The sequence below is a fragment of the Apiospora phragmitis genome (assembly GCF_038363925.1).
Source record: "Apiospora phragmitis strain CBS 135458 chromosome Unknown utg000017l:1.0-59671.0:1.0-59731.0, whole genome shotgun sequence".
NCBI lineage: Eukaryota > Fungi > Ascomycota > Sordariomycetes > Amphisphaeriales > Apiosporaceae > Apiospora > Apiospora phragmitis.
This window is the reverse complement of record NW_027117417.1, coordinates 8,444-21,899: the sequence shown is the minus strand read 5'-3', so window position 1 is coordinate 21,899 and position 13,456 is coordinate 8,444. Positions and strand designations below refer to the sequence as shown.

Sequence of the window (13,456 nt, the reverse complement as noted above, 5' to 3'; positions counted from 1 at the left end):
AGACCGCCTCGACCGCCACCATCCTTGTTAAGCTACAGAACCAAATAAGCTTTGTCTTTGGTGGATATAGAAGGTGGAAACGATCTCGGGGGCTTCATTTCTTTCATTTTCTGGAACGCTATTAAAAAAGTCGAGTGACATGGTCAAGGAACACAACTAGACCCCGTAGAGATAAGCAGTAATATCAATGCCAAATTGGGCCTCGCCCCGAGAGGGGCGTCAGCCTTAGACCGTAGACAGCAGCTGCTGCAGCCATCTGCAGCTTCACGGCTTAGCATGAAGATCACCAAGTGGGCATCCGAACCCGGCTTAACCGCCCCGATGTTCAGCTGTGTTTGTTGTCTGTGGACAAAGTACCTGCCCGGCCTACGCCGTTCTCACAAGATTACTGACTCGCTAAATGCCAGCGGGGACGAACAAGAATGACCCGATGCCTCGGATCAGGCGAGACGTCATATCGATTCCACTGGCGGCAATAAATGGACGACAAGAGTTAAGAGGTAATAGTAGTTGAATCCATCACATAGCCCATGCACTGCACTGGAGGTTCAACAACAGATCATGTATACACAGTTGGACTTCTCGCGGTTCTACGGTACTGATGCAAAGGACCGGGACGAGTTCTGCCGCGCTCTCGTGTCGGACCTCAAGCAGTATGGCTTTGTCAGACTGGTGAACCACGATGTGCCTTCAGCCGAGATTGGCAAAGCATTTGAGACGGTAAGCACAGCTCGGATGTGGATTGTATGCCTTGCTAACCAATCTATCAGAGCCGCCGGTTCTTCCAGCTGCCCGTGGATGAGAAACTCAAGTCTCCCCACCCACCAACAGCCCATCCCCATCGAGGGTACAGCGCTTTTGGGATCGAGAATGTGTCGGCAGTGTCGAACCATAACTCGTCCAAAGCAATGCCTCTACTGAAGGATATGAAAGTAAGTAAGCCAGCCACAATTCCCCTCATCACGCAGCCAGCTCACCCAGTCGCATGCAGGAGTCATATGATATCGGCTCTGAGCACGACGAGCTGTACAGCAACATCTGGCCGCCGGTAGGCGTATATGACGCCTTTCAGCCCACGTTCACATCCTTCTTCTCGGTCTGCTACCGCGCGCAGCTTGCCATCCTTGAGGCTATTGCCATTGGTCTGGAGCTTCCTGCGGCGACGCTAAAGCAGCTGCATGCCAATCAGTCCAACGAGCTGCGGTTGACCCATTACCCGGCTGTCGCAAAAGATGACTTTGCTCACTCGACTCGCATTGCAGCCCATACTGATTTCGGGACAATAACGCTTCTGTTCCAAGACAGCGTAGGGGGTTTGCGTAAGTTGTCCCCATCGTATCCCGCCCTAGAAAACCTTTGACACCTTCATCATCCATTGGTCTTCCATTCTGACAGAGTACTGAATAATTGGGTTTCAGAGGCAGAGACGCCACCCGGTAGCGGTGTATTCGCCGATGTGGCCAGCGGAGGGCAGCACGAATGCATCGTGAACGTTGGTGACTGCCTGGCCAAGTGGACAGGGCTTAACAGTGTATGCCATCGGGTCCACTTGCCGGAAAAGGACGGTGGTGTCGATGGGCAGCCAGATGTTGTTGACGAGAGGTTCTCGATAGCCTACTTTGGAAAGCCAGACAGATCGGCGAGCCTGAGGCCACTAATGGGTGAAGCGAAGGAAGCAACTTATGTGACAGCTGGGGAGTTCCAGAACATGAGGATTCAAGGGACGTATTAGATGAAAAGTCATAAGATATTTACTCAAACTTTGGCTGAACACATGTATTCACAAAGGGGTAACCTATTCGCCCTAGCGAGCTTGACCAAGCCCGGCTTGCCAGCATATCTTGAAGTAACCTCTCCCAAGCTACTGGGACATGGCGCGGTGTCCCACGAACACAGTCCCAGCAAAGCCAAGTATGCAGCAAATGGCCCCAATGAGGAACGGTAGTCCAAGATACTGTTCCACGTTCCATTTGATAACCATGGCGAAAGCTCGATTTAGCATCAACGCCCCAGCAGCCGCAGCAATACCGTCCGCGACGGCAATGACGGTGTAGAGGACGGCCACATGTTGCGGGCTGACCAGCTCCGTTATAACGGACTGGAGGGCTGGCCGCGTGCTGGTGCCAAGCGAGAATAATAGGAGGCCTACTCAGTTTATATCAGCAAGGTGCTCTCAGAAGGCCCGATGGGAAAGATTGGCATACCTAGAATGAACAGATAAAAAGCCTGGGCAAAGGCCATGAGAAAACAGCCCACAGTTTGAATCAGAAAGCTGTATTGTGTGGTGTACAGATCCATCTTGAAAGACGAAACGTGGAACCTGAGTTGTGCGACTTTCTGGATGATGGGAAGGATGACGATCATCAGCACCAGACTTTCGAACGCCTTGACCGATAACACTCGACTGGCCTAGTGGCGAGTTAGAGCAAAATGACATCGATAAATCATGTGCAATAGTGAACTCACCGAGGCTATTGACATGTCGAACTTCTCTGGATGTATTGGAGCGTCAATTCTGTCATCGGAGTGTTGAGCTTGGCCAGTGGCACTGCGGCCAGTAGCACAACGACTCTGCGGTCCTTAAAAAGCCGGGTGACAATGCCCCAGCTGTGGCGCAAAGTGCCACTGAGAGACTTGCTGTCGACCTCTTCCAGCTCGCTTTCGCAGTCGGGTGCTACCTTGGCAGTACCGTCGGGGCGGATCAAGGCCAGAGATAACAGACAAAGGAAGCCGATAGGCATGCCGAGGAGTATAGGGGTGAATAACAGCTCCTGGTCGAGGAACCAGGCTGTGATCAAGATAGACGCGATGGTGGCAAGAATTTGTCCACCAGTGAATATGAAGAACACCAGAGACCTGTAGCCGGTGTGAGTAAGATGCCTAGAACCCCGCTTGGAATTATGGAAACTAACCTGTTTTCAGCCGGAACGCGTTTGCTGGTCATGGCATAGATGACGGAGGTGTAAGTAGGCGTTCCACCTCCAATTGCCCGGAACAGAGGCGAGAGCACCGCGATCCAGATGGGAAACACGGTCCAGTAGTAGCAGACGACGACCAGCCACGCGCAGGACAGCATGTAGCCCACCACGTTGAGGCCGGCGATGAAGCGCTCTCCCCACCGATCCACGACCAGGCCGTAGGGGAGAGCTAGGAGCAGCCCGACGATGGCCTCCAAGGACGAGAGGTAGCCGCGGAGGTGGGCGAGACGTTGCTGGATCTCGGGCGACTTGCAGAGGTGCTCCGGGATGAAGCCGTCGTCACCCAGTACGTCGGCGCTTTCCTTGAGATACTCCTCGCGGCAGATGCCGAGCTCGAGCAAGCGCACGACGGCGACGTACCTAGCGACGTCGGCGAAGGCGTAGAGGATCAAAAACAAGTTGGCCAAGGTGGCCGTCCACGCGGCATCTTTGGTCCAGCCCGCATTGCAGCGGTCGGGGTCCGAGTCGGAGGCGGACCCAATCGGCGAATACGGGGTTTCACTGGGATGACCCTCTCGTAGCAGCGATGCAGTCTCTGTGGGTTCCGCCACCGTAGTTCCGTGTGTTGTCCTCATTTTGATTCGCCGTGGTGTTTTCTCATGGTGGATAGAAAAAAGTTGCTTCTCGAAGGATTCATCGTCGAGACAATATCCATCGGTAGATTGCTGCCAAGGGGTTGGCAGGGACCATACTTGTACAAATTCTTCCTGCAGGCATTGAAAGATAAGGGGGTACGGGGGCCAGAACCCAGCGGGAGTTTGATGGGCTTGGCAGGCGATCCCCGCTGTATCATGCACTGAAGATAGACAAGCTGTCGCCCGATGTGGACAGGGATAGACCCCGCGTCGGACATCTATTTTAAAAAGACCAGAAGAACAGAAGAACCGTTTCGAACGATTAAAGTCGGCAACGGCGCCAAGACTTGTTTACGCCCAGGAAGAAGTCGAAGAGAAGCGCTAAAGGCGCTGAAGAAAGAACCCTGTAGAGGTAAAAATAACCCCACTGAACAAGGTCCGGGACTTGAACCCCAGACCAACAAATCGGGACCCCTCTAGACCCTGAACCTAGAAACGGCCAGGTTTGACTCAAAATATTCACCCCCTCTGCCATAGCGGTCGCCCCGAACCAAAGGGATGGGTTCGTGGTCGATCAGACATGGGGAGTTTTGTTTCAACACCGACGCAATGCCACTGCAAACCGGGGGTGTAACCTAGGTTATGGAAGAGTCAGGAATCCTTCGGCGCTCATCTCACCGCCTTGATGTAGGACGTAGGATTCGATCACATCGCCCACGACTGACGACTCCATCCAATCTAGGAAGGTGGTTTCGTAAAAGACTGTGCCAACCATGCCACCATCGCAAGGATCGTTTTAAACTTCTTTTTCCTCAGCGCCCTATTGAGCAAATTTTCTGCTCACCTTCTTTTGCCGGCACAATCCTTAGGTTGCCGTGATGTCTTATCGAAACTCGGAGAAGTCCATACGCAAGTAGGATGTGAGATGCGACGCTACTTTCAGTGCAGGTCCCATTCCCTTCACCAGGATGATGGACCAGATTGATCGCAGCTTGTAGGCGCCATCTGCTAAGTATATTGCCAGTATAATGGCTTCGACTTCACGGCATCCCGTAGTATCACCACCAAGGTTTAGCGAATCCAACATGTCAGTACCTGGTCGGCTCACATTCATCGGCGGGGGCCACCTTGCCAAGGCCGTCATTAGCGGCATCTATTCGTCCAACACCAGCTGGAAGGATGCGTGCGCCATCTCCGTTACGGCCCGGCGGACGGAGCACATGGAGCAGCTGAAGAAAAGCTACCCCAAGGCCTTTGTGACGACGGACAACCTGCACCAGGCCATCTGGGCAGCCGGCTCAGAACCGTCCACCGCACACGTCGTCTTCATCTGCACTCGCCCCAAAGAGGTGCCGCAAGTGTGCCAAGAGATAGCCAGCACCCTCGAGACCCTCAAGGGGCCAGCGCGGCCAACTGTCGTAACCATGTGCCCAGGCATCTCGGTGGCCCAGTTGCAGAGCTGGTTGCCCACGGGAACGCCCATCGTGCGGTCCATGCCCAACCTGCCCGTCACCTGCCGCGAGGGCGCCACGGCTCTGTTCCCCAGCAAAGAGGCAGTCTCGCGCGTGGAGCTCGTGGCTTCGGTCCTCAAGGAAGTCTCGCCGGCCGTCAGCGTACTTCCAGAGGAGTCGCTGCTGGATGTGGCGGCGTCCATCTCGGGGTAAGCATGACACTGCAATGGCATCTCTTGGATTTCAAATGACAGGGATTGAGGCTCTTCTTTTGTGTTTCCGTAAACGCTTTGCTGATGGTTACTTCTAGCTCGGCCCCCGCATATTTCTATTATCTGATTGAGTCTCTCGTCTCCGCAGCAGAGACTCATGGCATGTGCACCGAAACGGCCCGCAACTTGGTGGTGCAGTCATGCCTGGGATCTGGCATGCTATCACGAGGCACTGACAGGCCCATCCAAGTGTTACGCAAAGAGGTCTGCGTACCGGGTGGTAGTACGGAAAAGGCGATTGCTCATCTCATGGAGAGCCGGCTGCCGGAGATTGTGCAAGGTGCCGTGGATAAGAGCCTGAAGGCGAACAGAGAGATGCGGTACGTCGAGGGAAAACAGAATAGTTAATACAAAATCAAGTCTGGCGCTTAAGTTTATGCTACGACTTTTCCCGTAGTTTCCAAATTCCCTACGACATACAGCTGATGCCTATTGACGAGTGGAATGATTATGAAACAGCTTTCTGGTCTATTAGTCTATCCGAGATTTTGCAGATTAGCAAGCTCGTAGTAGTGCCCCTTGCGACGAATCAGCTCCTGATGTGTTCCGCTTTCCACTATGCGCCCTTGGTCAAACACAAAGATCACGTCGGCCTTCTGCACGGTGCTTAGCCGATGGGCGACGGCAATGGTAGTCCGGCCCTTAGCGGCAGCATCCAGGGCGGCCTGAACCACCTTTTCCGATTCGGAATCCAAGGCCGAGGTGGACTCGTCAAGCAGCAGGACTCGCGGGTTGCGAATCAGAGCCCGGGCGATGGCCACACGCTGTTTCTGGCCGCCCAACAGCATGCTGCCCTTGCTGCCCACTATGGTGTCAAAGCCATCCCTGTTCATGGTTAGTCTTCTTCCATGGGCCATAACTGTGTAGGGTGTTATACTTACGGCAGCGACTGGATGAAGTCGTAGATGTTTGCTTCTCTACAGGCTTTCACCATAGCTTCTTCAGTGACGTTCTCGTCATTGCTACCAAGCAAGATATTTTCACGGACCGTGCCCTGATAGAGGGTCGGCTCTTGGCTGACCAACGCCAGACGGCTTCGATACGAGTTCACGTTGAGCCGCGAAATGTCTTTGTCGTCGAGGTATATGCAGCCCGAGAGCACATCGTAGAAACGCTCCAGCAAAGCGATGGTTGTGCTCTGCCGCAGCCACTGGCGCCGACCAACGCCACATACTGGCCGGGCTCCACCTTGAAGCTGAGCCCGGAGAGTACGGGGTAGCCCGGGCGGGTGGGATAGCGAAAGTGCACGTCTCGGAACTCAATGGCACCCCGGGCGTCTGTATCGACCGTCTCACCCTCCTGCGACCACACGTCAATGACCGGCCGGCGGTCGAAGAGCCGCTTGAAGTCGGCCGCGGCGTTCCTGGCCTTGCCCATGTCCGACGCGTGGTGGAAGATGGCGCCGGCCGCGTTGGCGCCGTACATGATCTCGCTGAAACAGACGAAGAACTGGAAGATGCCGTACTCGTGCCGAGCCAGGAGCGTGCCGCCGTACCAGAACGCGAGGGCCTGGCAGAAGAAGGTCATGGCCTGGGAGAGGGCATACAGCGACGACGACTTGAGCGTCCAGGCGAGGCTGGCGCGGGCCTGGGCGCCGAGCTGGCGGTGGTACGTTGCGAGGATGGCGTCCTCCTTGGTGAGGGCGGCGACGGTGCGGATGGCCGTGGTGGCTTCGCAGGCGTAGGTGGCGGAGGCCTCGTACGCCTTTTTGGACTGCAGCTGGAATTGCGCCAGGATTGAGACCCGCCAGAACCCACAGAGGAGCAGAAGTGGGACGACAGAGATGCAGACGAGGGCCAGCTTCCAGCCGACCACCAGCGCGATCACCAGCGAGGCGGTAAGCGTGGTCGAGACCATCAGGATGCTGCCCAGGATAACCCCGCTGATGCCCGACAGGTGCTTGGTCTCGCCGAGAGAAAGGAGGTCAGGGAGCCCGTCGTGTTGTCGTCCCGGTCGAAGAACGCAATGTCCTGGCGCAGCATTACCCGGAAGGCCATGCCGCGCGCCCGGCTCGTGAGCTTCTCCGAGCTGATCCCGAGGCAGGTCCCCTGCACCGAGTAGAGGACGAGCTGCGCGAGGCCCAGCGCCATCAGCATCAGCGCCCAGAAGTCCGTGTCGCGCTTGAGCGTGTCGCGCTGGTCGGGCGACATGGTGATGGCGGTGATGGCTTTGGCGTACAGGACGGCTTGGGCGGGTTGGGCGCATCCGGCCATGACGACGAAAGCCACGCCGATGATGATGAGTTTGAGCTCTTGCCGGTTGAAGGAAGCAACGAATCGGATCAGCTTGGCTACTGTATACACATGATTGGTTTCCTCTGTTATCGTTGGGCTCTTTCTGGAGAGCACATTGACTGAAGGCGACCCCTTCGTGACGGATTTGTCGAGGACATCATCTGCATCTTCCAGTTCTTCATCATTCATCTCTTTGGAGTTTTGATCTTCGTTGAGCTTCTGAGCTTCCACTAGTTTATGGTACTCGCCGCCAAGAGCCCTTAACTCCTCGTGCGTACCTTGCTCGACAATCCTCCCGCCAGCCAGGACGACAATATTGTGGGCTGTCTTGATGGTTGAGAGGCGGTGCGCTATCACGATCGTGGTGCGACCCTCGGATGCCCTATTCAGAGCAGCCTGCACGACCTGCTCGGACTTGGTATCCAGGGCCGAAGTTGCTTCGTCCAGGAGGAGGATCTTAGGGTCGCTGACGACAGCGCGGGCGATGGCGATGCGCTGCTTCTGCCCGCCAGAGAGCACCAGCCCACCTTCTCCCCACCTGGGTTTGGTATCCATCTGGTAACGAAGTAATGAAGGCGTGGGCGTTGGCCATGGCTGCTGCCTCTTCGATTCTCTCTCGCACTGTCGACTCTGGCGCATCTTCCAAGGCGGTGCCGATGAGCCCGAACCGGATATTCTCGAATATGGTCGTGGAGAAGAGGTTCGGCTCTTGGCTCACGAGCGATATTTGCTGGCGGAGCCATCGCAAATTGAGGTCCTGGATCCTTTGGCCATCTAAGCAAATCTCGCCGCCCACCGGGGTGTAAAATCTCTCAATCAAGCCAATGATGGAGCTCTTGCCCGAGCCGGACGGACCGACGAGCGCCGTAGTACGACCATCAGGAATGGACAGACTTACGTCATCGAGCACCATGACTTCTGGTCGGGAAGGATAGACGTGCATGACGTTGCGCAACTCAATCGTGCCATCGACATGTTCGAGTGTTTTGCCTTCTTTCGAAGACGGGTCGAGCGGCGACTGGCGGCCAATCGTGCTGTATATCTTGGCGGCAGCCGCCATGGCGCTGGTGAAGGCCTGGCTGTGGGGAAGACGTTGCCGACGGCGTAGGAGCCCGTCATGATGGCCATCAAAACAGTCAGTATGCCACCTGCGTCCATGTCACCGTTGACGAGAAAGCGGGATCCCTGCCAGAAACCCAGTCCATAGTTCAGAAACGAGATGGTGTACATGGCCCCGACCATCAGCGCCTGGACGGCCTGCATCCGGATCCCGTGCTTCTCGACCACTTTCAGCTGCGACTCGTACTGCGCCGCGAGTCGTTCGTGGTTGCCGAACGCCGTCGCCGTCCGGATCGATCCGAGCACCTCCTGCACGAGGCTGCTGCCCACGGCGTAGTGTTGCAGCGACCGGGTGCTGAACCGGACGATGAACCGCGAGCCCCCGCCCATGACGGCCGCGAAGGCCACCAGCGTCGAGGTGCAGATGAGCGCGAGCTTCCAGAACTTGACGTAGGCAATAATAAACCCCGTGCAAAAGGTGGCGAAGGCCGTCAGCGTCAGGGCCACCTTGTGGGAGATGCCGTCCTGCACGAGGTTGGTGTCGGCCGTGATGCGCGTCATGATCTCGCCGGCGCCCAGGTTGTCGAAGTAGGCCACGTTCTGGCGCAGGATGGCCTTGAGGTATGCGGCCCGGAGCCGCTGGGCGACGCGCTCGCCCGTGTAGATGAAGCCGACCGTTGAGATATAAACGGCGACGAACTCGGCGAGGCCCACGTAAACGAAATAAACAACATTCTTGACGAGTTCAGCCTCGAACTCGGCGAAGGTGATGGTGTTGAGGGCGACGTCTTGGAAGGCAAGGGTCAACTGGCCAAAGAAGATCTAGACGCGCACAGTGGTACATGAGCTCAACGTTGAGGACCTGGAGAGAGAGCCCAAGAGGTACTTACACTCAAAAGGGGCAAGGCAGCACCAGCGGCAATGGCGCATAAGGCGCTGACGGCGATGATCAGACAGTCCCACCCGTCGGCATACCGGTAGAGTGCCAAGAACGAAACCTTGACATCGGGTGAGTCGAGTTGGGAACTGAGGATTTGCTTTTGAGCGTCGGACAGGAGAGCTGGCGCCGGTTTCTTGGCGGTGGTTGTCGGCTCGGGCAGGGGTGGAGTGCCGGTCGCCCGCCTTTTCGTCATCGGCCAAAGGTTCGGGTCCGGCCATGATTCAAGTTGGAGCAGACTTTGGCTCTTGCGGATTACTTTCAATAACCCGGGCGGCAAGTTATGTCAGTCAAGATTCTGTACTGCATCGGCGTGGTTGCATGCGCTCGCCGCGTATACTTGTCTCTCTCTTCGTGTAATCACAGACCCTGGCCCTGTAGTCGCAGCTGGTGGGACCAATTGGCTGGTCCACTGCGATCCTTCCAGGCTGCGGAAGCCTTTGCACCTTCTAGATTAGGTTGGGTCACGAAAACCGAAGGATTCTGTGCAGGCGATAGAGCATGTCTCCACAACCAATGAGACGGCGAGTCAGGATGGCGCAGCAGGGGTCATCCTTTGGTAGCACGCTTTTGGAAACACAAAGTGACAAAAGATCCTTGTACAAGGCCTTCCTTTAGTTCGCGGAAACCTCCGGCAAGTTATCGTCCAAAACGATCCGTAAACTAGAGGTCTAGAATTTCAGCATCTTCGACGGGTACACCGGTGGCGGTCTGGCATGTGGACGTCGCATCGATAGCTCCGGCTTCCACCATGCTTTACAGGCTTCCCTGGTAGACGACGGAGGGGGCTTTTCGTTAAAATGTTTACTGCCGCTCATGATTCCATCAACACTGGGTTAGTTAATCAGGAAGGACATGGTGCGCTCGGGACAACGTGGTGCTTCCTTCGGCCTACTCAGCTATAGCCTTATTTTGGCCAAGCCAGCAGGTTGTCGCAGCTACTAACGTCTTATTTGACCTCTTCGGCCTATCACGGACTGACGTCAAAATAAAAACAAAGTTCATCGGGAGGTCGAGCGCGAGGAATCCCGCACTTGCGTTACCAACAGGATGGTTGTCGAGACCGTGCGCGACCAATGCCGCACTCACAGATAAACTTTAAACCAGGGGCGGATAAAGGTCGGTGGTGTTTTATACATATCCTTTTCTACGAACGTCTCCTATAGGTACTCTGTATTGAGTGCTACACGCCACGGGTGGTGGGTGGGTGAAGAAGGAGTAGGCCCAATGCGGTTAATGACAATGGGCTTCGACTCGTCTGTCCGGCAGCTTCTTGAAACAATAGGTGACAATGCGCTTCTCCTTGGGTCTCATCCCCCAGCAGAATGAATTATGCTAGATAGTAGTGCTGTCGGAGTCGGCTGTTATGCTGTTCAATATCCGTCTACCGAGGGCAGAGACCGTATCGCAAACCCGTGCAATTGCTGAATGGTGCTGAATGATGTGTTGGTCCAAATTTTTCCGTTCCCCTTCGCTTCTGATGGCATACATGCAATGATAATGACTAAAGCCCTGATAGTAGACTAATGGCACTCAGATACAAGAGGGGATCTCCTACTATGAGTCTGTAACTGAATCATACTAAGACCACCTTTGGGAGGGCAGCAGCAAAGGATATCACCGACACCAGTATCAGAAGTATCAGACCAACCTTCAGTCGCCTGCTTATGTTGAGCTTCCAGATGAAGATGACCGAGAAGACAATATAGGCCAAGACCGATATAGCCTAGAGCACTATGTAGACTGTTAGTTGGTAGTCGTAAATGCACGATCGTCTATTAAGATAGTTACCTTGTAAAGCATTAGAGAATACTACTGGATGCTGTTGTCGATACGTAAAGAGACATGAACAGGTAGATTCCAGAGCCCTTCGATCGGCACAACTTGCACATCCAGGACGGGCCAAGTAGACGGCACCGGCAACGGAGATTAATACAGTAAAATATATGATGAACTGTTTGAACCGCTTTCATATTCCAGAGATATAAATCAAGAAGATGGCAATAGGGATACGAGGCACCACAGAAACTGGCGTGAAGAAGCTGCCGCCGATCCAGATCAGCCTGGTAACTTCCATGAGGCCCAGGACGGAGACAGCCTCTGCTTTCCGTCCCAGGCCCTGTTTGTATGCCATGGTCAGCCACACTTGGTGGGCAATCTGGAAGGCAATGACAGCAAGCACGGTCCATTCATCCCAGGTTTGGCGCGTGATGCTGGAAAAAGACGACATCACACATGTCGAGTTCCCTTGTCTTGGTACACGCTTCTTGGCAGTGGTTGTTGGTCACCAAGTGAGAGGTTACTCGGATGCTGTCCTTCAGCATCGAATCAGCGCGTCGCCCGCCCACACCCTGGCTACCCCTTGCATCGCACATGGTCGTATGTACCAACTCCTATGTCACTTCGCTACACACAACCCGGGCCGAGAAGACCCAATACTTAAGCCTAGACTGTACAAGCGGCCAACCTGGTATTCCGTTATTCTACATAATCTACCACCCCAGTCAATATCCATCACATAATCACGCTTCTATCACCACAGGGAGCCATGGATATCATTATTTTCTCTCTCTAGTAGCTGTGATTGGCGGCTAGTTCCTATGGAGACAGATGCGAACCTTGTCAGCCGCCAACAGTCCCATGCCACATGTCGAATTCGACGGAGACAATTCGAGGCTCCGGTACGCGCGAGAGTCCGAGAAACTCCTGGCCAAAGGCTACCGCGATGTAAGAACGGCATGATGTGTACTTGGAGGCTTGACTGACAAAACAGCAGTACTTTAGCAAAGGACAGGCTTTCTGGATGTGCAACGTCGTCGATCATCGACGCCCACTCGTCGTCCTACCCCGCAAGTACCTCGACGAAGTGAGGAGTGCCCCTCAGAATGAGATGAGCTTTCCACGATTCATGGAAAATTTAAGCAAGTAACACTGTGAATTACAGATACCAGTGTCACTAACCATGCTACTGGCATGTATAGCTGTCCATCCTAAAGGACGTCGGAGGCCCCCTGATAACAGACGAGCTATGCCATGCAACAAGAGTTGACCTAAACCGGACACTCAGTGCGTCTTGACTGGCTTCGGTTCGATGGCCAAACATGGAGTTCCCCATGCTGATTTACACAGCACGTCTCCTACAGCCGATGTACGAGGACTGTTTGGCGGGATACAGAGAGTTGATCCCACAGTGCCCCGGTAGGTTGCACACTTGATACTATGCTTAATTCATATTATGACAGATTGGAGTAACATCATGATGTACCCTCTTCTGTTGCAAAATCTTCAATCGAATTGGGCAGCAAGTCCTGGTTGGATCCGAGCTAGCACAGAATGAGGATTGGCTGGACCTGACTCAAAATTACACGACAAGTCTGCTTCAAGGTACTAATACCGTGCGAGCCAAGTATCCCCGGTCCTGCACTGGCTGGCCAAGTACTAGGAGCGGGACGTCAAGATGGTCTATAGACAGCGTGAGAGAGCTGCTGCGTTGCTTGGCCCTATTCTGAGGCGTCGCCTGACCGCTAAGGCGGAGGGACGAACGGAGAAGCACGACGACGCCATCGAGTGGCTCATCGACGACTACCATCGAACAGGCAGGAAAGTTACGCCAGAGGGAATTGCGCAGGACCAGCTAGGCTTAACCACCGCAGCGATCCACAACACGGCAGCTACGGTCCTTTCGACATTATACGATCTTATCGATCATCCGGCGTCCTTGGTGAGCCACCGACCAAGAGCCTTTTAGTGTATCACACCAATTAACTAAGAGATTACCTTAGTGAGCCACCTGGTGGTTTAAGTGTATTAGGTTAATGTAAGACTTTTTTTTATTTAATTTAGTTATATATCGTAATAATTTTTAACGTTATTATTTTAAATTAACTAGTAAGTCGAATAGAAACCCGCCTTTTATTAAAATATAATATTATAATTTTTATTATTAATAT

General features: G+C 54.3%; 6 protein-coding genes across 6 annotated transcripts; 3 read left to right on the top strand and 3 right to left on the bottom strand.

The window, feature by feature from the left end:
• Positions 1–561: 561 nt before the first annotated feature.
• On the top strand, positions 562–1,732 carry PG994_015402 (uncharacterized protein; the record flags this gene model as incomplete). The annotated part of the gene is made up of 4 exons (XM_066866809.1): positions 562–720; positions 771–932; positions 992–1,319; positions 1,419–1,732. The coding sequence occupies 4 exons, from the start codon at positions 562–564 to the stop codon at positions 1,730–1,732; spliced, it is 963 nt and encodes a 320-aa protein (XP_066707512.1).
• A 739-nt stretch (positions 1,733–2,471) lies between these two features.
• Positions 2,472–3,553, bottom strand: PG994_015401 (MFS general substrate transporter; the record flags this gene model as incomplete). Its single annotated transcript, XM_066866808.1, has 2 exons — positions 2,472–2,856; positions 2,913–3,553. The coding sequence occupies 2 exons, from the start codon at positions 3,551–3,553 to the stop codon at positions 2,472–2,474; spliced, it is 1,026 nt and encodes a 341-aa protein (XP_066707511.1).
• A 1,085-nt stretch (positions 3,554–4,638) lies between these two features.
• Positions 4,639–5,624, top strand: PG994_015400 (pyrroline-5-carboxylate reductase; the record flags this gene model as incomplete). The annotated part of the gene is made up of 2 exons (XM_066866807.1): positions 4,639–5,213; positions 5,315–5,624. The coding sequence occupies 2 exons, from the start codon at positions 4,639–4,641 to the stop codon at positions 5,622–5,624; spliced, it is 885 nt and encodes a 294-aa protein (XP_066707510.1).
• Positions 5,625–5,752: 128 nt separating this feature from the next.
• Positions 5,753–9,727, bottom strand: PG994_015399 (uncharacterized protein; the record flags this gene model as incomplete). The annotated part of the gene is made up of 8 exons (XM_066866806.1): positions 5,753–6,101; positions 6,158–6,414; positions 6,465–7,181; positions 7,262–8,011; positions 8,049–8,585; positions 8,612–9,391; positions 9,460–9,567; positions 9,623–9,727. 8 exons carry the CDS (start codon positions 9,725–9,727, stop codon positions 5,753–5,755), a joined length of 3,603 nt encoding a protein of 1,200 aa, XP_066707509.1.
• Positions 9,728–11,475: 1,748 nt separating this feature from the next.
• PG994_015398 (uncharacterized protein) lies at positions 11,476–11,736 on the bottom strand (the record flags this gene model as incomplete). The annotated part of the gene is made up of 1 exon (XM_066866805.1): positions 11,476–11,736. One exon carries the CDS (start codon positions 11,734–11,736, stop codon positions 11,476–11,478), a length of 261 nt encoding a protein of 86 aa, XP_066707508.1.
• PG994_015397 (uncharacterized protein) lies at positions 11,717–13,254 on the top strand (the record flags this gene model as incomplete). Its single annotated transcript, XM_066866804.1, has 5 exons — positions 11,717–11,885; positions 12,133–12,233; positions 12,283–12,431; positions 12,636–12,654; positions 12,949–13,254. The coding sequence occupies 5 exons, from the start codon at positions 11,717–11,719 to the stop codon at positions 13,252–13,254; spliced, it is 744 nt and encodes a 247-aa protein (XP_066707507.1).
• Between the last annotated feature and the right edge of the window lie 202 nt (positions 13,255–13,456).